General features: G+C 46.6%; 1 protein-coding gene across 1 annotated transcript in view; it reads right to left on the bottom strand.

Annotated features, from left to right (window-relative positions):
- SPATA17 (spermatogenesis associated 17) overlaps positions 1–25,290 on the bottom strand; it is an 886,586-nt gene that overhangs the window by 282,334 nt on the left and 578,962 nt on the right. The window contains exon 8 of the mRNA XM_085609390.1: positions 10,962–11,110. Within this exon, the coding sequence (XP_085465516.1) occupies positions 10,962–11,110 (149 nt within the window). The remainder of the gene's footprint in view (positions 1–10,961; positions 11,111–25,290) is intronic.

Here is a 25,290-nt window from a genome sequence, read left to right as displayed (position 1 = left end):
TCAATAAACCTGTGCTTAAACCTATTGTAGCCTGGCACAAAAGCAGTCAGGCGTAACTTAGAGGCAATGTGTAAAGTATTTATGCAGCACACACAAACAGTAATAATGTAAAATCACAACATCAGAAAAAGTCCGAACAAATTGATAAAAATACAGTAAATTTTTATATATACAAAAAAGACAGTAAGTAGAACCGGAGACATGAATTTTTAAAGTTTGAATGAAAAAGAGTTCCAAAAAGCACTAAGTGCCAACTACGGTTATCTGGGTACACTAGATCGGGTCAAAGTCAAAATTTAAAGGTGGCCACAATGGCGGGTGGGCTGGAAACATGGATCAGGCTATCCCCATGGAGAGTTTACCTTCCTCTCAGTTTAGTTCCATGCAAGAAGTCTCAACTGGAGCTTCACGTTGGCAGGGGTCATGAGGAGATCGTTTTCGGCACAAAAAGCAGGTCCCGTTAGAGCTCCATATTGGTGGGGGAGGCAGGAGATCATTGCTGACACAAAGAGCAGGTCACTGATGGAAATTTGCTTTAGCACATAACCTCTCTATTTTCACCTGGAGTCCAGCTCTTTCAGTTCTGTGTTAGGAGGAGTAAACTCAAATCAACCAGGGGTCCAGGACCTGGGAAGGAGCCTCTTGGGGATCAGGATTCAATCTAGCAGCGTAAATCAGCAAGGTCCAGGCAGAGCCAGTTGTTGCTGGGCAGATGCAGAGAAGGCCTCTGGAACTCAAACAAGGTCAACCAACTGACCTTTGGAGTCACTTCTGGGATCCTGGGTTTAGGGCAAGCACATCCAGTCTTCCTTCTTCAGACAGCAGGGCATTCATTCTTCTGAATCTTCCAGGTCCAGAAGTGTTTCGATGAGAGGGTCTGAGGGTGCCACTTTTATTCCAAGTGCCAGTCTCTGTGTGGGGGTCATTAATCCTTACTAGTTCTGGTCAGTTATTTTCCCTTCCCCTGCGTCTGGCTCCAATCTGTCTAGGGTAACAAAGAGCAGGCAGGTCCAGGTGAGAGCAGCATTTGCCAGTAGCATGGTGGGCAGCTTCAGAAGTCAGAAAGGGAGTAGACACAGCCCTTAGGCTGCCCTTTAAAGCTCAGGAAGGGCTGAGGACAACCCCCAGGCAATCCTGCTCAGAAAGGTACACCCTTCCCCACAACCAAAGCCATTTTGTCCTTTGTCTGGCAGGAATACATATCACACCACAAGAGAGATCATCAGTCATGTGACCCTGGACACTGGCAGAAAGTCACAACTGATTTAGGCAGAAATATGACAATTTTCTAAAAGCAGCATTTTCGGAATACTAATTTAAAATCAGACTCTACCATTAAAAAGAATTTTAAATTACAATTAAAAAGAGTAGAAGAAGTATTTTTTCTATGTGTTCCTAAACTGAAGTTATCAGATATTAAGTGTAATAAGGTAACCCAGTCTTAGTCTATGGAGTGCTAACTTTGTTACAATTAAAAACGCATTTGGGAGTTTTGCACTGCCAGGACATGTGAAACTTAAGTACACATGTCCTACTTTTTATATACCATGCATCGTACCCTATGAGCCTTTAGGGCCTACCTTAGGGGTGACTTATAAGTATTAAAAAGGAAGATTTAGGCTTAAAGGTATATTTTGCTAGGTTACATGGCAGCTTAAAAGTACACTGCAGGCTGCAGTGGCAGGCTAGAGACGTGTTAAGGAGCCACTTTAGTGTGTGGCACAATGAGTGCTGCAACCTACTTATAACGTTTAATGTACATGCCCTGGGTACGTGAAGTACCATATACTAGAAAAATATAAGTAAATTACATGTGCTATTAGGTGTATACCAAGTTTACCATGCTCAATGGAGAGAACACAAGCAGGTTACCTCTGATTAGCTGGGGTAAAGTGAACAGAGACCTATGGTCAACAAAAACATATTCAGCAAAATCAAGGTAGTGAAGGTAAAATGCCTAGGGGAATACCACGCTACAGGTGTCAGGTCTAACATGTGTAACCCCAGCAGAAAACAGGGAGAACTATCCACTCTCATGGGAGTTCTCATCGCTAAGGCCTGGAACCTGGAAAGACCATCAGAATTGGTGTGGCAGTCCCATGCGATGTTTCACTCTAAAGTTTAGTCTCTGTAGGAAGGTGGATGACCTCAACAGTTTTGGATTCTCACCCCTCATATGCATTAGCCATCTAAGGGGTCTGTGGCATGTCTGAACCTTGGCGGGAGTCCCAAAACAAGTATGATTCACCTTCTCCTGCTTGGTCTAAGCCTTCATTAATTCAGTTGCGTTGAGCAGTGTTGCTGTGCACATGCTTTACTTCAAAGCATCAAATCCTTTCTGGCATACTTCCAGCCATATCATCTTCTTGGTCTACTTTTGGGGCGTCGCCTCAATTAAGGGAGCAATAATGGTGCCATTCCCCTTAACAAATCTCCAGTATTATCTGGTGAGGCCTCAGAAGGCTTTCACCTCAGTCTGTGTCTTGGGAGTTTCCAAGCCAGGATGGTCTGTATCTTTGGCTGGAGGTACTGCACCTTGCCCCCACCAACTAGGTGGCCCCGGTACACAACTGAGCTATGCCCTATCTGCCACATACTGGCCTTGCTAGTTAGACCTGACCTTTGCAGGGCTTGAAGCACGGCCTGAAGGTGGAGTAGGTGTTCACCCCAGCTCCAGCTGAAGATAGAAATGTTGTCTAGATAGGAAGAACTGACGACTCAAACCCAGCCATGACCTTGCTGACCAGCCCACGGAAGGTGGCAGGGGCTTTCTGTAAGCCAATTGAAAGTGGTTCTCTTGGGTGGAAAGTGTTGACCTCTTTTTGGCCCCCTTGGGTAAAGCAATCTGGCAGTACATTCATGTCAGATCAAACATTCTAAGGAACTTGGAAGCTCCCAACTGATCAATGATCTCACCAGCCCAGGAGATGGGGTGAGCATCAGCGTTGGTGATTGAATTGTGACCCCTGTAATCCACACAGAACCACAGTTCTCGAGTGGTGCCAAGTGATGCAGACTTGGGTACATCACCACTGGACAGGACTAGGGACTACAGGAGGGCTCAATCACCCCAAATCCAGAACCTTGGACACCTCACTCTTAATAGTGACTGTCACCTTGTCAGACAGCCTGTACATTTTGTTTTTGACAGGCATACTGTCCCCCATGTCTATGTCCCGGGTATATTAATTGGTGAGCCCTGGGGTGAGAGAAAAAAGAAAGTGAACTGCCCCTACAAGTGACAACAGTCCCTCTATTGCTCTGTGGTGAGGACAGGAGAGAGGACAACTTCTTCCACTAACCCATTTTGCTACTTGGTAGACAGGAGGTCGGGGAGGGGCTCATTCGCCTCCTCCTCCTCACCATCATTTGTCACCAAGAGCATAGTTACTTCGGACCTCTCAATGTTGGGCTTTACTCCCATGTAGGAACCTTAAGGGATTCTTCGATATCTCAAAGTCTACCAGATATGTGACTGCAGCTTTCTACTCCTTGACCTCATAGGGCCTGGTCCATCAGTCCTTTAAGGCCTGGGTCTCAACAGGCTACATCACCCGCACTTTCTGGCCCTGCAGATACTCCACCAGAGCGGCCTTCTGGTTGTACCAGTGTTCCATAACTTTTGTGGCTGGCCTACAGGTTCTCAGTGACACCAAAGGGGATGATGGACGGAGCGTTTGAGCAAATCAAACACTCACCCCCAGTCAACTAATCTGGGTTTAATTCATCATCATTCTTTAGCTCACTCCACCACCCCAGTTCAGACATGGCCATATGCAAATCAGTCTGACCCTGTGCATCAAGGGAACAATCCAGCCCGAACTGCCAAGCCATGTCTTCCCTGGACTGGAAACAAGCATCCTGGGACCGGTTTCAGGTTCATACCCCTGATCAGCCAGGCAATCTTGAATCCAGTGGCAAAGTGAGCAAGGGACTCACGTCTGGGCATACCCTGCCAACTTAGGGCGCACAAAGTGATACCAAAGGGGATGATGGACGGAGCGTTTGAGCAAATCAAACACTCACCCCCAGTCAACTGACCTGGGTTTAATCCATCATCATTCTTTAGCTCACTCCACCACCTACAGGTTCTCAGTGGCCTGTTTTCAACAATGCTTCATCTAAGACTGGAGGGCCTACATCCTGAGGCGGGTTCTTAGGAGGTTGCTCCCACCTCTCCTCTCAGTCTTCTGAAAGGTCCACTCACAAGGTGGCTAACCAAAAGTTCAAAGAGACTGAACCCCACTACCTTCTGAGACATGTTCTTGTATATAAAGAGAAGGCATTGCTAGCGGACATCCCACTTACGCCTCATGGGTTCTGATAGGCCCATAATCATGCCCTTCAGAGTCTTGTTGAATCACCGAACAACCCCATTGGTCTGGGGGTGGTATGGTGGCGAGAAGTTATAGGTTACTCGACACTCATCCCACATGGACTTCATGTAGTCTCATATGCAGTTGATGCCCTGGTCACACACAATTTCCTTGGGGAAACCCATGTGGTTAAATATCCCCATCAGTACCCTGGCCATTGTGAGTACAGTCACCATCCTTAGAGAAATGTCCTTGGGATACTGTGTGGCAATTGTCCACCACGCCTTGCACTTTGCCCATGACTTCCTATTGGCCTGGCAGGTTACACAGGATATGCAGAAGGCATCAGACTGCATTCTTATCTGGGGCATATAAATGTGGGTGACCAATCGGTCACCCTGTAGCACTGTGGGACCACAACATATGTGCTGCTTCAGGTTCATGGACCTTAGGCTCACTATACAGAAAAACATTCTCCCAATAGATAAGGCGATCACCAAAGGTGTCGCCAGCTGCTGGGTCTCAGCCTGCTACCATATGCTCTCAAGAATAGGGCACTCCCTCTGTGCTTTGCAGAACTCTGCCTGGGACAGCCACCCTTCAGTTTGCCACCCAGACAACTCAGGTAGGTTTCACAGGGCAGCAATGTCTTCCCTTGGAAGTTCAGGGGCATCACCCATAGGAGCAGCCTCCAGCCTTGGTAATCTCAAAGGTGGGTTCCCATATCCCCTGCCCTTCCTCTCTATGGCATGCACTTAGACAATTATTTTAGCCTCCATGCCCTTTTGACTCCTGAGAAAGAGATGCATTCGACCGTGTCAGGCGCACCCACTAAGGCAGTCCCAACATCTCCAGGTGGGATCTGAGATCCACCTCTTTCGAGGTGGTGTGCTCCAGATCATTCTCTAACAGATAATCAATAGGCATGGCTGGACTTACAGCTATCTTTAAGGAACCTGAGACCTCCAGCTGCATTCAAAAGGAACTAGAGCCATAAGATAGTAGCTTAGCTTTTTGTCTGCTTTTATAACCTGGCAGTAACAGCTCCTGGAGGGAGTGCTGCGGGGCGGTGAAGGTAAAGAAATAAATAAATAAAACAAATTAAATTGCGCGCGCTCTAACGCTAAATGCGTTGCAGCATGCGCAATTTAATTTGTTCGCCCTTTTCATTAGTCATCTGTATTGGGCTTAATTTTGTATTGTAGCTGATTCTGTGTTTTTACCAAATTGAACTAAACTATTTATTGATTGATAAGTGAACATCCCTCTTCATTACATTTGTGAGAAGAAGTCCTTTTTAGGTGGTCACACACATTTTTGCTGAATCTCATTTCTGGTTTTTAGCCTTAGCATTGCTCTCCAGTGCCCAGTGTATGTGCTCTGACCCCTAAGATGTGTACAAATTGAATTATCCCTGATTTGAGTATTTAATTCTCTTATAAGGCCATAGTATTTAGTGTAGAAACTGTGCCCATGCCACGGAAAGTCAAATGTCACCTGTGGACTACAGCACCTATTGTGGCATGCACTAGTGTGGCAAGGAAAACATGGCTTCAGGCCTACTATTGTAGCCTGGCTGCTGCAGTTTAAAGCTACAGTGTGACCTGTGTAAATAGACCTTTTTGACAGGAAAAACCCTCCCTTTTAAATATTAGTAATTCACCCATATGTAGGCCGTGTAGCCCACAATAATGGAGGCATAGTATTTAAGTGTGACAGGTAGAAATATATTGTTACAACAACAAAAAGAGGGAGAGGGAAGAAATCACTCTTGTTCCCCCTGGTAAACTTTGGTAAACAACAAAAGAGTGAATAAGGAGAAAGAACAACAGCGTGGGCAAAAACCAAAAGGATTTGTTAAAAGAACCCTCACTCACCAACCTGGTGACATGCTTCATCATCGGGTTCCCACCAAGGAGGCCGAATGCCTCCCTGGTGTGCTGCGACGCCTGAATTACAGCAGAGCTGGTTTTTGATGGAAAGGTGGGTGTGAATTTTAAAAGGTTAGAGGTTTTAACCAATAACAATTTTAATCGAGGCAAATCAAAAACCATTAAAAACTGGTGAAACGGACTAGAACTGGTTGGTTAGGATAACCAAAGTTCGTCCGAATTAGGTCAGTGAAAAAGGAGTGGTCGACATGTTTCAGCTTATCATGCCAAATTAGCTAAGCATTCTTCAGGACCAGATGGAATTTTACGGCGGTATGCGCACGCTAAGGCGCACCCTAACCAGTGGAATGGAAGTGGTAAAACGTACGGTTCTACCGATAAGCCTCCTTGCTATTCCTGGGCTATTAAATTTCGTATGCAATGTACGACTAACATCATGGGTCCGAGAGGGGGGTAGTGAGCTATAGTATTTCCATGCTCGCACACTCCCGCAGTAGACCTGGTTCAGTCCTGCTCGGCCCGGATGTTGTTATATGTTGATATATTGTTACCATGTAATTACAGTGAAAAGGCCCTAAAAGCTATTTTCACTGTGCCGGCCTAGATGTCCCAAGACGAAAACAGTTACTGATTAAAATACTACTACTGTATCTCAAGAATAAAACCAGCTAAAAAAAAATGAAACAAACCATTTTAATAGTTATTAAAAATCCATTCCAATGGTGAAATCAGGTATTTATTAAATATTAGGGAAAAATAACTTTCAAAAAGTTACGCTTTTCCTGGCTGAAGTTCCTGAGGCTAATTTCCATTACAATTCTCGTGTATCCCAGGTCTAGTGCTGATGGGCCCTCCTTTTGTCCTATCTGACTTCTGTCCTTGGTTTGCTAAGGTTACAGGGCCTACTTCAAAATTGGATTTTAGTATTAGATTTGGGAATACACTAATGATTTCCCTATGAAACTCCCACAAACAAACCTAGCTCTCAGAGCCCAGTTTAGTGTGGCTTAAAACTTTTGCCATCTTAAAAATGCTCTGATACATGGCATTTTGGATGTGTTTACAGTAAAGCAAACAGGAACTACTGAAAATGGGCAGTGTGCTCCTGGGACTTTTTAACCCATTGTTTAAGGAGTGCCGAGGAGTCATCCCTGCTCACTAGCTGATGACTACCATAATTGTAGTACCTCCAGGTGCTATCCTCAGAATACTTTCTGAACCTGTGGAAGAACAGAAGTATGACTTCAACTGTTGTATGAGACATGTGAGAAGACCAGAAGGGCAGGTGGTGCTCCCACTTGTACCCTGGGCAAAGAAGTGTACTCCCAGGGTCAGATGGCTGGCCTCCTGTGTGGCTACAGGAGCACATCAAGCTGCAAGAGGTCTCTTCCCTAAAGTACTCAGCTGACCAGAATCAACTGGACAGGGATTGGACCCTACTGTTGGCCTCAGCCTGTCACCCTATGAGTCTCTAAGTGCCTCCCCTAGGGCCCTGAGGGCCTTAGAAGTATACTCCTGTGGTTGGTTGAGCACCAGTACAAAGTTTTGAAACTTTTGAAAACTTTTCCTTCAGACCAGTGTAACTTAAAATATTTTTTGAACTTTTTGGCTTCCGGATTTTCACTGGGACAAATCCACCTGGTGTATCTGACCCTGGCTTCATTTCAGTTGGCCTGAATTTGTAATGTGGTACCGGTCTACTGCGACCATTGACTATTATTGGCGCTCTACTTTTTATTAGTTCTTTCTCCTCTTAAATCTTTTTAAAAATATATCTCTGGTTCCTCTTAATAGATTCTTGTTGTTTTGCTATTGTTTTGCTTATTAAATGTTTCTCTCTTTTTATAAATTGGAGTGAATTAATTGTTTTGCTGTGGTTTTGACATGTTAACTGCTTTTCTACTTTTAAATGATTTACACATTTTCTCTGAAGTAAGCCTGTCTGCTCTGTTTCATAGTTACCAGGGTTGGAGTGTGGGTTAAAATAACTGAAACTGTTGACCAGACCTAACAAGATGATGATTTTATTACTTGTGGTGGACACCAATCCACCCCAAAGAATAAACCAAGTTCTGACAATGTTCACTTTTCCGGCCTACCTTTGTAGCCAATCACTTATCATTCATGAACTTGATCACAATCTCAGAATCATGAATCTATTCATCCTTCCACTGACTCATTCTTGCATTCAAGTACTCACCCATAGACATTAACACACACACGCAAACACACACAAACTACCCAATCAATGAAAAGGTACTTTCAGTTAGAGTCCAGATTTATTGCTCTTGCCAGAGTTCTTTTTTTAGAGGATGACTTGGAAATATTTGCAGAAGGATGTACAAATACGTTTTGATAGATGTCCCATATCTGCTCAACTCTAAATATGGCCATTAGTCTGCTACCAGCACATAGCGCAGCATTGCAACCCCAGCACTGATGCTGAGCCACATCCGTAACTGTGCACTGGGGCACTGGCACTTTTAAATTAATGTATTTGCCTGAGGGGCCTTGATGCAAACACATGATTTTAGAAATGCTGCTGTGTCTCACTGATTTTGTGGGGCACACAATGCCCTGCGGCTGCAATGATCATTCATCTGCCCTGTTTTTGAGTCTAAATATATTCCGTGAGGTGACAGACCGTGCACGTGCTTTGGACTCATGAAGTTAGCACTTAATTGAGCCTTCTGCCACCATATGACTTACAAGACTGGCTGATGAGATTAAGGCCTGGCTGTGGGTCCAGTCCAGTATAATCCCAGGGCTAGCCAAACAGTGACACTTACAGCATCTTACAGCCAACTCACAGTGCCAGCTGGCCTGGGATGATTACTGAAGGGCAGACTTAGAACAGCTGCCCTTACCCAGCTGCCTCCTCCAAAATATGGATGGGTGGTGCCGGGAGAGTGCGGTTGGTAATATTTTGTCATAGCCAATGGTAAACGAACATACAACATAGCGCTAGTGTAGAACAGTGCCTCAAATGCAGGTCTAGTACTGAGCACCATAGCTGCTGCAGTGCCTGTGTGTGGGGCTTGCACGGCTGTCTCCAGACTCAACACCATATGGCACACAACAGCTCCCTGCTGCCAAGAGGGGTGATTTATTGGTTCTGTGATGATTGCTGGAGACATTCCTTCTTACCAATCACAGATGCAAATCATAAACATCGGCAAAATGCCATGGTCTGTTCCAAAATGTGAAACACAAATCAAAAGAGCAATAGCTGGAGGGGGCTGACCCAAACAAGCCAGTCGTTGACAGGCCTGACTAGAAGCCATTGTTTATGATGAAAAGAGCACCGAGCCTTAAAAAACAGTATTTCAATAGTAACATTAATACCTGATATTCCAGTGCCCTGAGGCCTATGTGACAAAGTGTCATCTGAGCATCAAGGTATCATTAAAGAAAATGTATGAAACTAGTTTGTATACAATACAAAAGGTAATAAAGGTTAATCCCTCAGCCCTACCCTCTTCAACACCTACATGGTCTCAACATCATCTCATATTCAGACGAAACGCAACTTATCCTCTCCCTCTCCAAGGACCCCACCACCGCCAGAGCTAGATTCCACAGCTGTATGACAACTGTTGCCGACTGGATGAGGGAGAACTGCCTAAAGCTTAACACCAACAAATCAGAAATCCTGATCTTCATCCAAAACTCCACCGCTTGGAACGACTCCTGGTGGCCTACAGAACTAGGACCTGCACCCTCCCCATCCGATCAAGCAAGGAACCTTGGCATCATTCGACAGTAAGCGGACTATGAGAGCCCAGGTCGGCACAGTCTCCTCAGCCTGCACCCTCTGCGTACTTCGGAAGATCGTCAAGTGGCTTCCCACCAACATCAGACATGCCTAAACTCAAGCCCTGCTCACAAGCAGACTTAACTACGGCAATGCCCTCTACCACGGTATCTCCACACACCTCCTCAGCAGACTACAGGCCATCCAGAAAACCGCAGCCAGACTCATTTTCGCCCTTCCACATCAAACTCACATCTCTCCCTGCCTCAAGGAACTCCACTGGCTCCCTGTGAAGAAGAGATGCCAATTGAAGCTACTGACATACGGACACAAAGCCCTCCACAACCAGGGGCCAGGCTCCATCAATCCCTGCCGGAATTTCCACCAACCTGCCAGACAACTCCGCTCTGCCTCCCTAAGGACGGCCTACACCCCCTGCATCTATAGACGCACCAGCGGAGGCCGCTCCTTCTCCTACCTCACAGCAAAGACATGGAACGGCCTCCCACGGCAGCTCCGCACCACCCCGTCTCTCAGGGCCGGACTGGGAACCAAAACCGGCCCTGGCAAAGTGCTCGGCCGGCCCACCCAAAGGGCTTGGGGGTGCCGCCGAGCTCTTTGCCAGGGCCGGTTTTCGGCAGATTTTGTTACAGGGCCAATTTTGCAGCTATGCTGCAAAAACGGCCCCCAGGGGCCCAAAACCAGCCCCCACCAGTCCAGCCCTGCCGTCTCTACCGGAGTTCAGGAAAGCACTCAAGACCTGGCTTTTCGACGGAGCCTTCCACACACTCCAAGCACCTGCATACCCTCACGGCTGATTAGCAGCGCTGTACAAATCGACAGATTGATTGGTTGATTGACATTTACTTCCTCAAACAAAGCAAGGATTCTGTTTTCTCACTTTAATTCTGTGTGATATGAATAATGTAGAACAAAGAACATACTTTCAAATGCACAAAATACCACAGAAAACCTGATGCTGAAAGTCCAGCGACTTACTCTTTGTCTTGTATCCGCCTCTGCCACTCCTCTCTCCTGAGCTCCTCTCTGGCCTCCTCCAGACAATTGATGGATGTTGCCACCCGCAAGGTTGGCTCCAGAGGCTTGTAGCGCTGGTGCAATACTTCAGCGGTATCACGGAAGGGCCCCTGACAGGTACAGGATAAGGTAAGTGTTTTATTGTGCTCCTTCCTGACACATTATTGATGACAGAGGACAAAGAGAGGCTGCAAAGTCTGGCAAGTTTTGCCTTCCTAAATAATTAATAGAGGCAATTCCATCTGATACAGAGATACAAATAACATGATGGCTGATAACACGCGCCTGATAGATGGGGGCTGAGAAATACTCACATGTAACAACGTCCGGCTTTATTTCTTTAACCATCAAACGTCGCACTTTAATACACAATTAATTACAGAGTGCAGACCCTGTGGCCCGGCACACGCTTTAGATATACAACTTATAAATAAATAAAATGCCGGAGTTTTTGCCTATTATGCCACAGGCTGGAAAATGAGTCCTGGATTGTAAATCTGTTCTATTTGCGAGCAGAAAGGCGACAGCGTTGCTTGCCTTGAGGTGTACAGTTCGGTGCTAGTGTTCCTTAAACATGTTGGACCTCACGGTGGTCAGTAATTTCAGTACATTTCTCTCCTAAACGAAACATGATATCTAAAAGAGAGTTCATTTGTAATCAAAAAAAGACAGACAAGAAACGTAAATTGCACTAGCTGCTGTTGGCTGTGCGATTTTATTGGTCGAATAGGAAAGATGTTTTGTTATGGGGTATTTTAAATGGTTGAGCATAAAAGCGAAAAAACCCATCTGCATTGTAGGGGGAGGGCAAGCACCGAGGGATAAGTGTCTGGGATGGGAGGTATGTGTGACCAGCCCAGTCTTTAGTGATGGCGGCACCAGGGTTGGATTGGGATAAAAAATTGGCCCGGGCACGCTAAAAAATGTGGCATACATTTGCATATTGCCTTTCCGCAAAACACTGCTTCGGCGAAACTTTATAAAAAGGAAGAGGGGGGTTAAAAAAAATGCACGGATTAGTTTACACTGGTGAAACACATCTGAAAAGAAGTGAGGCCACTTTTGCCCCCTGCCCCCACTCAATATGCATATATTAATGGGCCGGACCAGCGAGAGAAATGGACACCTCTGCAGTTGATAATAGGGAGGTAATGGACGCCCTTCTGCCTCCAGAAAGGCTACTCAGGCACCCACTGGGCCGCTGGTGGCATCGAACAACGCAGAAACTGCCCAAATTGCCCCCTTCCCCCCATGCTGCTCAAAAAAGCAGCACACAGCTAGAATTCGGATATTTTATTTTTTGTTTATTTTATTTAATGCATTTTTATATAGCGCCGACTTTACCCGAAGGTGTCAGAGCGCTTCACAATAGGAACAGTAATGATACACGAGGAGAAAAATTACAAGTGAGCATGTTACAAAAGCAAACGTTACATTACATGAGGCAAAAGTGACAATTGTGCAAGTATCAAGAGCAAACAGAATACAAGAGGTAGCAAACGATACGTTACAAAAGGAAAAAGTGACATGTATGCAGGTTACAAGAGCATACAAAGTACACGTAGAGGTAAAAAACTGCAATAAATGGCAGACACTCAAAACACTAAAACAAATGTTACGTTACATGAGTCAATGGTGGCAATTGTGCATGTATCAAAAGCAAACAAAATACAAGAGGTAGCAAACGATACTTTACAAAAGGAAAGGTGACATGTGTGCATGTTACAAAAGAGTACAAAGTACAAGTAGAGGTATAATACTGCACTAAATGGCAGACACTCAAAACATAAGAACACACTGGGAAGGCACTTCTATAGGCATGGAGAACAGAGTTTCCTATAATGGAAGGACTTCCTTCAGAAAATAGAGGGCGTGAATTAAATTTGGAAGTGTCTTTGAAGGAGGAGAGCTTTGAGGTCAGTTTTGAAGGCCTGGGAACAGGTGGTGGTCCGGAGCTGAGGCGGAAGTGAGTTCCAGATTCTCACTGCGTTGCCTGAAAAGGATTGGGCCATCGATCTTTCCTTCTTGAAAGTGGGAGGTTCAAGCAATATATTTTCTACATTACGTGATGGTCTGGAGCCTCCAGAGAGTTTCAGTTTATTCGCCAGGTAGCGAGGGGAGGAGGAGTGCAAGGCTTTGTGGGTGATACAGGCAGTCTTGTAGATAGATCTTGCCTCGATGGGAAGCTAACGGAGGGTGAATAAAATGGGTGTGATGTGGTCGCTTCTTTTGGCTCCATATATGAAATGAGCTGCTGAATGGAGAACAGACTTCAGGGGGGACAGGTGGGATTTGGGGAGGCCAGTAAGAAGAGAATTGCAGTAGTCCAATCTGGAGAGAACCAGCGATTGGACCAGGGTTTTAAGGTCCTGCTCCGGGAAGGAGCGTCAAATCCCCCAAAGAAGGCGCAGTTGGTATCGAGCAGACTTTGCAATGGAATCGATGTGGGAGAGTAGATTGAGTTTTTTGTCGAGTATGACACCAAGGGATTTTGCGCTCTCGACAATGATGGGTTTATTGTTCAGTAGATTAATCTGATCCATCCATGATTGCACTAGGGGAGGAGAAAGTGAGGAGGAGAGGAGGAGGAATTCGGTTTTGGAGGGATTCAGGATCAGTTGATGAGTTAACATCCAGTTTTGAATGGAGTCGAGAGTAGAGCTTAGGAAGGAGAGATCGTGAGTGGAGGCCACCTTAAGGTAGATTTGAGTGTCGTCCGCATATAGATGATAGTGGATTCCGGATTTACTAAGGAGATTTCCCAACGGTTCTAAAAAGAGATTGAACAATGTGGGTGCAAGTATAGAGCCTTGAGGAACACCTTGACCGACCGCTAAAGGAGATGAAAGACTGTTCGCTATTTTGATCATTTGGGATCTATCAGAGAGTAAGGAGGCAAACCATTTGAGCACCGTGCCCTCCATGCCCATTCTCCGTTGAAGAGTGATAAGGAGAGTGTTGTGATTGACAGTGTCAAAGGCTGCAGAAAGGTCAAGAAGAATTAGAAGACAAGACTCCCCTGAATCGAGTATCTGCAGTGCGTCATCAATCACTAGCAGCAGGGCTGTTTCAGGGCTGCAGTTTTGAATGAAGCCGGACTGGAAATTGTCCAGAAGATCATTGTCCTTGATATGGCGAGAGAGTTGTTTCGCTACACATTTTTCTGTGATTTTCGCAAGAAAGGGTAGGTTAGTGATGGGACGGTAGTTGATGGGGTCATTCGCATCAGCGGTGGGTTTTTTAAGCAGAGGGGTGACCTGCCCAGTTTTGAAGGAAACAGGAAGGGAGCCTTGACTGAGGGAGAGGTTGACCAGAGTGGTCCAATATGAAAGAGAATGGGTATAGAAGTCAATGGCAATGGCACTAGGATTGAGGTCAAGAGAAGGGTTAGAGGGCTTTGTATCGAGGATGCATTTAAGGAGGGCATCATCAGAGATGGGGTCAAAGTTTTGCCAAAAGGTTAAGGATTTGCGCTCCTCTGTAGGGGTAGGATGAATGACCTGATCTACAAGTGATTTCACCTTTTCGTCAAAGAATATAGCGAATTCCGCTGCTTTCTTTGTGGAATCCTCCAATTTGGAGGTTGGGGGAGAGCTGTTTGGGTTCTTGATGAGGTCGAATAGTTTTTTGGGTCTATCTTTGGCTGAGTCAAGGAGGGATTTGAAGTGCAACGCTTTTCCAAGGAAGATGTGCTTGTGGTACTTGGATCTTGCTGAACGAAGCATGGCCAAATTTTCGGTGGAGGGCGCTTGTCTCCATTGTTTCTCAAGGACTCTTAGGGACTTCCTTTCTTCATAGAGGGATTTGTTGAACCAAGGTGCTGAGGGAGTGGGCCTTTTGTTTTTGCTTTGGAGAGGAGCGACATTATTGATTTCGATTGCAAGGACTGTGAGGCATTGGGAGGTGAGTTTGTTAACATCTAGGTCCGGGTCTAGCCTTGGAAGTGATAGCAAAGCAGAATCACAGAGGGTACTGAGGTCAATATTTTTAGTGTCACGGAACCAGGAAGTAGCCCTCTTAGGCTGGCCAAGAGTTATAGAGTGTGATAAGTGAAGTGAGAATGGGATGAGGAGGTGGTCAGACCAATCTACATGAATAGGGGTAGCGATGGTCAGCAAGCCTGCTTTAGAAATAACAAGGTCCAGGGTTGAGCCCTCAGAGTGTGTTGTTTCAGTGCAGTGTTGGATAAGATCGTTTGCAGAGAGGAAGGTGGCCAGCAAATTCGCATAGGTGTCTTGAGGCGAGCCCCAGTGGACATTGAAGTCACCCATGAAGATCTGATTCTCACTTTGCGAGTATTGGTCGCTGATGCAGTCCGTTAGTTCCTCCATAAACGAAGGGCTGCTACCAGACGGGTGGTAGATAACATAGAATCTGAGAGGTGAGCGGTGGTGCAATTGAAGCTCAAGAGATAGGCATTCAAAAGTGTGGAAGGAGCTGTTAGGAAGAGCCTTAAGTTGAAGGGAGTTTCTAAAGATGACTGCAACACCTCCCCCAACTTTGTCAATTCTGTCATTTCTAAGTATAGAATAGCCTGTGGGTACAAGGAGATCAAACATAGAGTGAGAGGTATCATTGAACCAGGTCTCTGTGAGGAAGAGCATGTCAATATTGTGCAAGTTGATGGTATCGGAGATTTCAAGTTTGTGTTTTATTGCAGATCTGCAGTTGTGGAGCATACAGCGCAGCTCTGTCGTGACTGTTTTGGTAACGGGGCACTTTGGCTATGAGGGGTGATGGGGATATTGTACTTATATGAGGGCGCTCGGGAGGGTTTAGGTGGATGAGTGGTTCTGACAGAGGAGATGGTCAGAATAGTGTAGATAACAGGGTTTCTGGGAAGTGAAAATGGAAGAAGGGTGGCGTTCGAGTGCTTGTGTGAATTTGCAGACGACAGGCTAGGCTTAGCTACTATGGGGTGTGGGGGCAAGGTGCATCTCGTGGGAGGGTGAGTGTATTCCAAAGGAATTGAGGTGTATGGAATAGTCGAGATCTTGGAGCTTAAGACTAAAATGGTAGCTTTAAGTTGGGAGAGGGAAGTGATTAAAGAGCCTAGCTTATTTTCCAGAGAGAGTAAGGCAGAGCACGGCATGTTGAGTGGCTCGATGGAAACAGGAGGGGGTGCACTTGGCGGTGGAAGGCAGGTAGAGGTGGGGGAACGGGAGGGGAGTAGGGGTATAGGGTTCAGAGGTGGGGAAAGGTTTTGGATGAGAGCAGGAGTTGGTGCACCAGGGGTGAGGGGAGAGTTGTCGTTGTTGGCGTTGCAAGAAGGATAGGAATTAAGGACACAATTAGGGGGCGGAAGGAGTGGAGTGGGGTGGTGAGGCGGAAGGAGAGGGGAGGAGTGTGTGGAGTCATAGGGATGAAGGAGGTTTGGGAGGAAGAGAGGGGAGGGGGTTGGAGAGGTCCTGGCAGCTAGGTGAGGTGGCTGTGAGGGAGCGGGGATCAGGCAGAGTGGGGGGATTGGGAGATAGGGAAGTTGAAGAAAGGAAGTGGTTCTGCTCGGTCCGAGGGAGGGAAAGGGTTACCAGGGGGGGCAAGGGGGTAGCACAGCATTGCTGGAGGAGTGTGGGGAAGGAGAGAGATGGAATGTATTTGTGGGGAAATTGGGGTACATAGTGAGGGGAGGAGTGGGAGGAAAAGCAGAGAGGAGGAGGGAATAAGGGGAACGTTAACTAGGGGAGAGGGCTGGAAGAGAGGTGGTCTAAGGAGGGGGGTGGCCGGTAGGGATAAGGGGAGGAGATGAGAATGGAGTGCCGGGATGGCTCAGAATGGACGAGGAGCGTGTTAGCTAGAGGTAAGGCTGAAGTGAAGAGGGGGGCATACTGTGAGGGGGGAAGAATGGGAGGGGAGGGCAGAGGGGAGAGAAGAGAGAAGAGGGTTGACCTGTGCCTCCCAAGGGTGCAGCCTATTGGAGAGTGGGGGGGTCAGGGGAGGAGAAAGGGAGTAATTGGTGGAGCTAGATGAAGAGTCAAGGGATAGCCCGGTCGCAGGGGAGGGGAGTAGGGAAGGGAAGAGGTGGTCAAAGAGAGAGAGACAGGTGTCTTTGGCTTGGATCATGACTGTACCGTTGTTATAGAGTGAGATAGTGAGGGAGCCGATAAAACCCGCAGAGGGGGACATTTTTAGCTGTTTCCCATGAGGGATAGAGGAGGAGGAGGTGACGTTAAGGGAGTTGTAAAAGCTGGTAGACCAAGAGGGTATGTCGTGCGTGAAAAAAATGAGATCGTTTTTGAGCCTTCCATGACGACCATTGTAAAACTGATCAACAAAAAGGGAATCAGGGAAACATTCAATGGTGTTATGCTTGAAACGTTTTGCTGCAGCTTTAGTCAGGTTAGAAGAGTAAATGATTTTGTAGCAATTAATTCCAGACTTAATTTGAGTGGTGGCCATGTTGGGAAATTGTGGAGGAGGAGGGTGGTGGGGATATGGGAAGGGTGTTACTAGGAAAGCGGTGGTGAGGAGAAGTATGAGGACAAGAAGGGGGCACATAATCCAGACGTCGGGTGAAGGGATCTGAGCTATTGTGGAGTCAGGAAAGTGAAGCGATTAGGAACAGGTTGTTACTTCAGAACAGGACTGATTCAACAAGATAAGACAGAAGATGGAGTGGTGTAAGAGGAAAGTCACTGTACTTAACATCATCCTGTGACATAAACCACATAATGCACAGGATCACAATAGGCCCCAAATGCATTGTACGCCCAAAATCTAAACAGTCTAATATTAGACACTTACCTCCTAAGTATCTCCAACATTAGGGGCATAAAGCACAGGGTGGAACATAATCTCCCTAGCATAATCCAAAGTATGCAAGACAACCTCAAAATCATACAAACACAGTTAGAGGTAGCCAGAACCGGGTCCGAGAATCAAACTACAAGAAAAACATTTCCTAGCACCACAAATACACATTAGGGCCTGGCGCCCTACAAACCGTCCGGTCCCCCTGGTCAACTGGCCATCTCAAAGAGGCTCAAATGCCCTGTGTCCAGAATGTCGGGGCTGCTGCCAATGCAGCGAAAGACCAGGGTGCGTACTTGCGCAAATCTAAACGTTGCAGCTGGCACTAAGTGCTGCACAGCTGTGAAGAAATGGGGCAAGGAGTGCATCTCACTCCTGACTCAGACCAAACTACCCCCAAGTACCCTAAGAGTCTAGAGGAGGACAACTTTCGTCTGTTCACCCGTTGGGAGAGGATTTATCTGCCCTTATTGTCCCTTCAGAGCCCCAGACTTGTGGTTGCTCCTTCCCTACTGCACATTAATTACCTTGCACGCCATCTCTGTCACCTGTGAACATGTGGAGGGTAGACCGATACGCAGCAGTGGTTGCCACTGCTGGTGGGAAGCCTGCGGTGCACACCTCTTGCTGCCCCTGCCACTGTCCCCACTTACTGCTCTTATCCGTGCGTCACTGGTGTGGTTGCAGGTGTCAGGAGGTCTTGGGTAGGAGGGTTCAGTAATGGAGGCTTGCTGTGATGCCCTTACTGCATGTGTGACGGTGGGTTCATCGCTGTTGTGGTCTTGTGGGTTTCGATTTCACCTCCTTTGTCCTCCCTGCTTAAGGTTCAGCAATCAGGCAGCAACGCAGCTTACCAGCGCCTGGTTTGCGAGCCACTTATCTGTGTATAAGGCTTAGGCAAGAGTCAAAGCCCCCAGATCCGCAGTTCTCAGCTTCTGGGGTGTTTACACAACTTGCGCCCCAGGCAGTTCTATTCGCTTCTCAACCCCTCTGAACGCTGGATGTCCTTGCGCCTCGTTCCGCCTTTCACTCTAGTGGGGGGTTTTGCGTGTCTCCCAGGGCCTCTCAGCAACACGGGTTGCAGTTGAGGAGCATACAGCGCAGCTCTGTCGCAACTGTTTTGGTGACGGGGGCACTTGGGCTATGAGGGGTGATGGGGATATTGTACTTATACGAGGGTGCTCGGGAGGGTTTAGGTGGATGAGTGGTTCTGACAAAGGAGATGGTCGGAATAGTGTAGATAGTAGGGTTACTTGGAAGTGAAAGTGGAAGAAGGGTGGCGTTCGAGGGCTGGTGTGAGTTTGCATACGACAGGTTATGCTTGGCTATTATGGGGTGTGGGGGCGAGGTGCATCTCGTGGGAGGGTGAGTGTTTTCCAAAGGAATGGAGGTGTATGGAAAAGTCAAAATCTTGGAGCTTAAAACTGAAATGGTAGCTTCAAGTTGGGAGATGGAGGTGATTAGAGATCCTATCTCATTTTCCAGAGAGAGTAAGGCAGAGCACGGCATGTTGGGTGGCTCGATGAAACAGAAGGGGGTGCACTTGGCAGTGGAAGGCAGGGAGAGGTGAGGGCACGGGAGGGGAGTAGGGGTACAGGGTTCAGAGGTGGGGAAAGGTGGTGGATGAGAGCAGGCGTTGGTGCACCAGAGGTGGAAGGAGAGTTGTCTTTGTTGGCGTTGCAAGAAGGATAGGAATTAAGGACATAATTAGGGGGAGATAGGAGAGGAGCGAGGCGGTGGGGCGGAAGGAGAGGGGAGGAATGTGTGGAGTCATAGGGATGAAGGAGGTTTGAGAGGAAGAGAGGGGAGGGGGTTGGAGAGGTCCTGTCAGCTAGGTGAGATGGCTGGGAGGGAGCGGGTATCTGGCAGAGTGAGGGGGGTTGGGAGATAGGGAAGTTGAAGAAAGGAAGTTGCCCGAGTGCCCGCATTACCAATCCAATGCTGGGTGGCACCCGGTGCAACAATCTTTGTCTGCGCCCCCCAAATGACCTCCTACTCCTCGGATTTCCTCACTGCCACCCTGCAACGGTGCCCCTCATCTCTCCATAGCACCTCTCCCAGTTGCATTTAGTTTGTTTTATAGCGCTACTCATACAATGTAAGGTGTCAGAGCACTGCACATCGCACATAGATCATGAATACAATGTGTAAATCAATGTGTAGTGTTACATAATACGATGAGAACTAAAAGGTGAAGAGAGTCACGTCATCCATACTTGTAGGCCTTTTTCGTTTTAAGAGTGCTTGGCCTTGTAAAGCACAAACTCCGGTTTTAAAATGTAACAAAGTGGTTGGTTTGGCTTTACTAATAAGAATTTCTTTCTAACCAAACAGCCTTTTTTAGCAATCTTAGGATAACAAAAGACTCGGGAATAACTATTAGGTTCTAAACCTATGTCTTGCAGTTTGTATGCAGCTCTTTGATGGCAGTCCATAGCTCACTGTGCTACCAGAAGAATTGTAACTTATGTACTGAAAGTGAGAAAAGAATCCGTTTGACCAACTCACTGAGCTATCCTGGTCAAATACAATTTTGCTAGCACGTTTCACGTTTTGCAGCAGGCACATTAACCCTTTGTGCTAATTTATGAGTCAAAACTGCCGTTAGAGAAAACTCAGATTTCTCCAGCATATACATTACTCACTAGAGTTATCTTGATGTTTTTTTATTATTGCCTGCACATTGTTGAGCACACATGGAACTTTGCAGGAGTTGCTTTCAAGCCCAGAAGATATTTCAAAATACAGCACCCCTCCGAACTCGGCGCCCAGTGCGGTGGCTCCAATTACAGCACGCTAAAGCCAGCACCTGGGGCGCCATTGATTTACCAGTGACCGGGCCAAGAACAGAACTATCAATCGGCCAAGAACAGTACTATCAATCAAGCACCAACAAGCCAATTGTTCTGGCATTTTCAAGTGGGATGTTTTAGCCCCAGATTCAGAGTTTATAGGACTGAAGGTGCTATTTATTGCTGTCGATGCAATCAGATATCCTCAAGCTCGGAATTTATTGAGAGCTGTAAATAATATCTTGTCTCAGTTTTTGGGAAATAACATGCAGATTTTGGTGTTTAGTGAACCAAAATACACGTCTCAGTAAATACAGTATGGTTTTCAACTGTTACTTTTTGGCAGGTTTGACTTGCCTAAATTTAATAAATGGCAAGCACCTTATAAATCCCATCAAACTTGGAATTTTGACCCTTGCACAAACAGAGGTTAGTATATTGGCCATAGTATATTGATTATGAAGTTGATTGGTGTTCAGTTGCTGTATAATTTAATGGAAGATCATTCAACATTGGTCCACGATGGCCGAATACATGCTAAGTCAGTCTGGGGCTCTTCGAAGCACACAGTCACAGAAGATACAGAATGAGGTTTGACTGGAAAGATAAGGAGGCAGGAAAAAGAAATGCATGGAAGAATTTGCAGGGCATCTTGTTAGGTAGGATGCAAAGCTTGTATTCCAGGTGCAGCCTAAACATAGTAATTTAGTGTGTTACCAAAGTAATTTAAGAGAAATTAATCTTGGATTTAAACACCCAAAGGATTATTGCAGGTCATGTTGTCATGGGCAGGCGTTAGGCTTTGACTGAGAAGTTGTTCCACTCCTACTGATACATCCAACCCGCACACAGGAGGGCGTTATAAAATGATCTAATGGCCCTTGCGCATTATTTGTTTCAATGACTAGAATTGGCGTGATAAAACATCATGAACGCCAAACCTAACATTAATATGTTGGGACAAAGTAGAGAAATGAAAATTATAAAGAAAGTGAATAGCGATATGTGAGAAAGTGGCTCTGTATATACTGTTCCCAAATAGGTACAGTGTGTACAGAGTCCACAGTCCCCAGAGGTTTGGCAGAGGATAAAGTTAGATATAACCTTACTCTCTAAAGTGGTAGATTGGTCGAGCAGTAAGGCAGTATCAGAGGACAGTGTAAAGCATTTATTGTACACACTCAGTCAGCAAATGGTCTCACACACTCAAGAACTGAACTCTAGGCCAATGGTTTGTATATAAAAATATATGGTTGTTTTATTTTAGAACCAACAATAGGTATGAAAATATACTTTCCCAGAATGAGATGCTTTAGTTAAATACTTTTCAATAGGCAATAGTCTTTTGAAGGCAATAGTTACAGTTTGTTGCAATTGGCAACACAATTCAAACACAATTATACATTGAGCTCAATGGGAAATTCTAAGTAAATGCAATTGATTACTTTTAGGATTACTTTTCTAACTCCAGGACTGGATCCTAGATTCAGTCCTGGGGCAGTTCCTCGAAACAGGTGAGTAAATACGTTTTAGTTACTGTTGTGATTTTTAAGCAATATTTTGGTATTTTAAAAGATGACACTTAGAAACTTTTTCTAATAAAATCACCAATGTTATCCTACGGGAGGAAATTCACTTAGCAGGTAAGAGGGTTATTTTTACGTTTTCTAGCTCAGTGTTGGATCCTGAATCCAGCACTAGTGTACCACCTGTAAGCAGTTGAGAGAATGCGTTTAGGTTATACAGGCGATTTTTAACGAATATTTGTAAGTTTGCAAAATCGACACAAACTTATTCAGCAAAAACCAGGCAATGTTATCCTATGGAAGGAAATTCAAGTTGCAGGTAAAGTATGTTCTTGTTACTTTTGTAATCCAGTGCTCGGCTCCTAGGCTCAGTACTGGGACATCTATCTAAAACAGGTAAGTAATTATGGTTTCACAGTTGGTACGATTTTTAAAGAATATTTGTAGTTTGCAAAAATCGACACTTAGAAGAAATTTCACAGAAAAACAGTCAATGGTTTCCTATGGAAGAAAATTGAATTAGCGGTAAGTATGGTTGTAATTTACTGTTCAGGGTCAGTGCTGGGCACCAAGATCCAGCACTGGGATCTCTCCTAATAGCAGGTGAGTAATTTCGTTTTTGTTACTCGGTTGATTTTAGGTGAATATTTTAAAGTTTAGAAACTCCACACTTAGCAGAATTTTCAAGTGAAACTAGTCAATGTTACCCTATGGAAGAAAAGTGAGTTATCGGCTTTTGGGTAAGTACTCGACTGGCAGAGTTAAGGTTCTGGGCAGAGACTCAGGGGTCTCCCAGGGTCAGGTAAGTACAGTTGTTATACCCTCAGCGGCACAGGGGCAGCCGGGTGTAGGCCCAATGTTATCCTATGGGAGGCAGGGGGCCCGTGGTTGGTGGCTGCTGGCTAGCAGGCCACGCGGCTGTGGGAGCTGGGCTCCTGGTCACTTGCTCAGGGCAAATGGCGAAGTAGGTTAGAGTAGAAGTTGCACTGCCAGGGCCACTCGGGCGGCTGGGTGCAGGGTGATTTTGAGCCGTCGCGCGCTCAATGGATTGCAATGGAAAAGCTCAAGAACGAACAAAGGTTGCAAGCTCAGGGACAAAGATTCTTCAGGTGCGACCACCACTTCGAGGGGTAAGTTGGGTAGTTGGAGGATAATTAGGTCCCCAGGAGTTGGGCACAGGGGGCCGCAGGGCACCGGGTGCAGGGGTGCCTTTTGGTGTCGGGAAATCTTACCCTCTGTTGATCGCGGTTGGGGGGTCCCTGGTTCTGAGGCTGCAGGCATCGTTAGGAGCGTCAAGGTGGGTCCTTGGGTGCTGGCTTCGGGATCACAGTTGCCGGGGGGACGTCCTCGTGGTCTTTGTCCACTTCAGCACAGGCCAGGCTTGGCGGTTGCAGAGTGTGCCAGGGGGGAGTCACAAGGTAGCCAGGTCCTCCGGGGTTTGTGAGGTTGCTGGCCACGGGAGATGCCGGGATTTAGCAGGAGCAGGTTTGAGGGTCGACAGGCCAGTAGGGCTGGGGCCAAAGCAGTTGGTGTCTTCCTCTTGTTAGCAGCTGCACGGCAGGTCTTCTTGCTTCTTGCTCTTCTTTGCTGTTTCGGAATCTGGATCTCAGGAAGGAAGGTTCTGGGTGCCCCTAAATACTAAATTTAGGGGTGTTACAGGTAGGTAAAGGGCAGGGACCAATGGGTCCCTTCCCTGGGGTGGGTACACCCCCTATCCTGCCACTCTCCTGTGGGAGGGGGGCAGTAGCCTAGTCCTGATTGGGCAGGGCTCCCCATCTTCAAGATGGCGAGAGCCCGGAGATGTGCTTCACCTCGCCTACCCCACCTGAGGGGTGGGGTTGGCAGAGGCTGGCACACCCCCTTTCCTTCCTTGGGGTTTCCGGCCAGTCTTCCCGCCAGAGTGGGGGTCAGAACCGGTAGGGGCCAGTTGCTGAGTACAGCAAGTGGCTGGAGAAGCTCACAAAGGCGGCATGCCTTTGAAGCTTCCCCTGCCCATCCTGGGGGAGGAGACCTAGCACCTCGCCCAGGATGTGCATTGTTGCAGGCCCAGGAGAGCATATGGCTCTCTACCCAGGGGTCCAGCAACATGTCTGCTGTGTGGCAGCCTAGGCAGCTCCTCAGACAAGACGTGGATTGTAGGTTAGGTTCAGGGGGTATCTCTAAGATGCCCTCTGTCGTGCATCTTACAGTAAATCCCACACTGGCATCAGTGTGGGTTTATTGTGCTGAGAAGTTTGATACCAAACTTCTCAGTCTTCAGTGTAGTCATCATGGTGCTGTGGAGTTCGTGTTGACGACCTCCCAGTACCATATACTCTTAATGGCATCACTGCACTTACAGTACCCAGGAATGGACCTGGGTACTGTAGGGGCACAGGGTTCATGTACCTGTGCCCACACCACTGGCATAGGGCACCCAGCTAGAGGGGTGACTGAGGTATGCAAGGGCAGTGTGTGTTGTGGGCATGGCACACAGGGATGTGTGCCATGTCGACTCTTTGTTTTGTTCTGCACCATGATACTCAGCCTGCAAAGGCAGTGTGTGTGTGTCAGGGTACAGGGCCTCTAAGGGTGGCGCAATAAGTGCTGCTGTCCTTAGTGGCCTTCTCTGGTCACAAGGCCCTGGGGACCGAGGGTACCATTTACCAGGAGCTGACATGTGACCAAAGATGCCAATTGGGTTTTGGCTGTTAGGCAGTTTTTAGGGAAGGAACACAGGCCCTGGGCACCTGACTGGCAGGAGCCCAGGGCACAACAAGGAAAAGTGCATCAGTTATCAGGCAGAAAGTGGGGGGGTTACTGCAACAGAAACCCACTTCCTTACACGATACAAAACAAGCATTTGCAATTCAATAGGTCTCGCATTTACGGGCGTTTGAGATATTGACATTGCAAATGACAATGTCTTTTATTTTTGTTTTTAAAACATAAATAAAAGGCATTGTCATTTACAATGCCAATAGCTCAAGCTCGCGTAAATGCGAGACCTATTGCATTGCAAATACTTTTTTTGTAAAGGCATGTGGTGGTAATGGCCCCTTAGTTGAGGTTAGGTGAGAGTGCTGGGCAGGTGAAAAGACGGGACTGTGAGAGACTGTAAAATTGTACATATGTGCTATTAGATTTAACATCTTGACTGTTATTACAACAGGAGTTTTCCCTCCGTGTACCTAAAGTAATGATTAATACATTTGACTAAGCGAAGATCGATGTAGCTAAAGATTA

Source organism: Triturus cristatus, chromosome 6 (assembly GCF_964204655.1).
Source record: "Triturus cristatus chromosome 6, aTriCri1.1, whole genome shotgun sequence".
NCBI classification, from domain to species: domain Eukaryota; kingdom Metazoa; phylum Chordata; class Amphibia; order Caudata; family Salamandridae; genus Triturus; species Triturus cristatus.
This window is presented reverse-complemented; position numbering and strand designations above follow the sequence as displayed.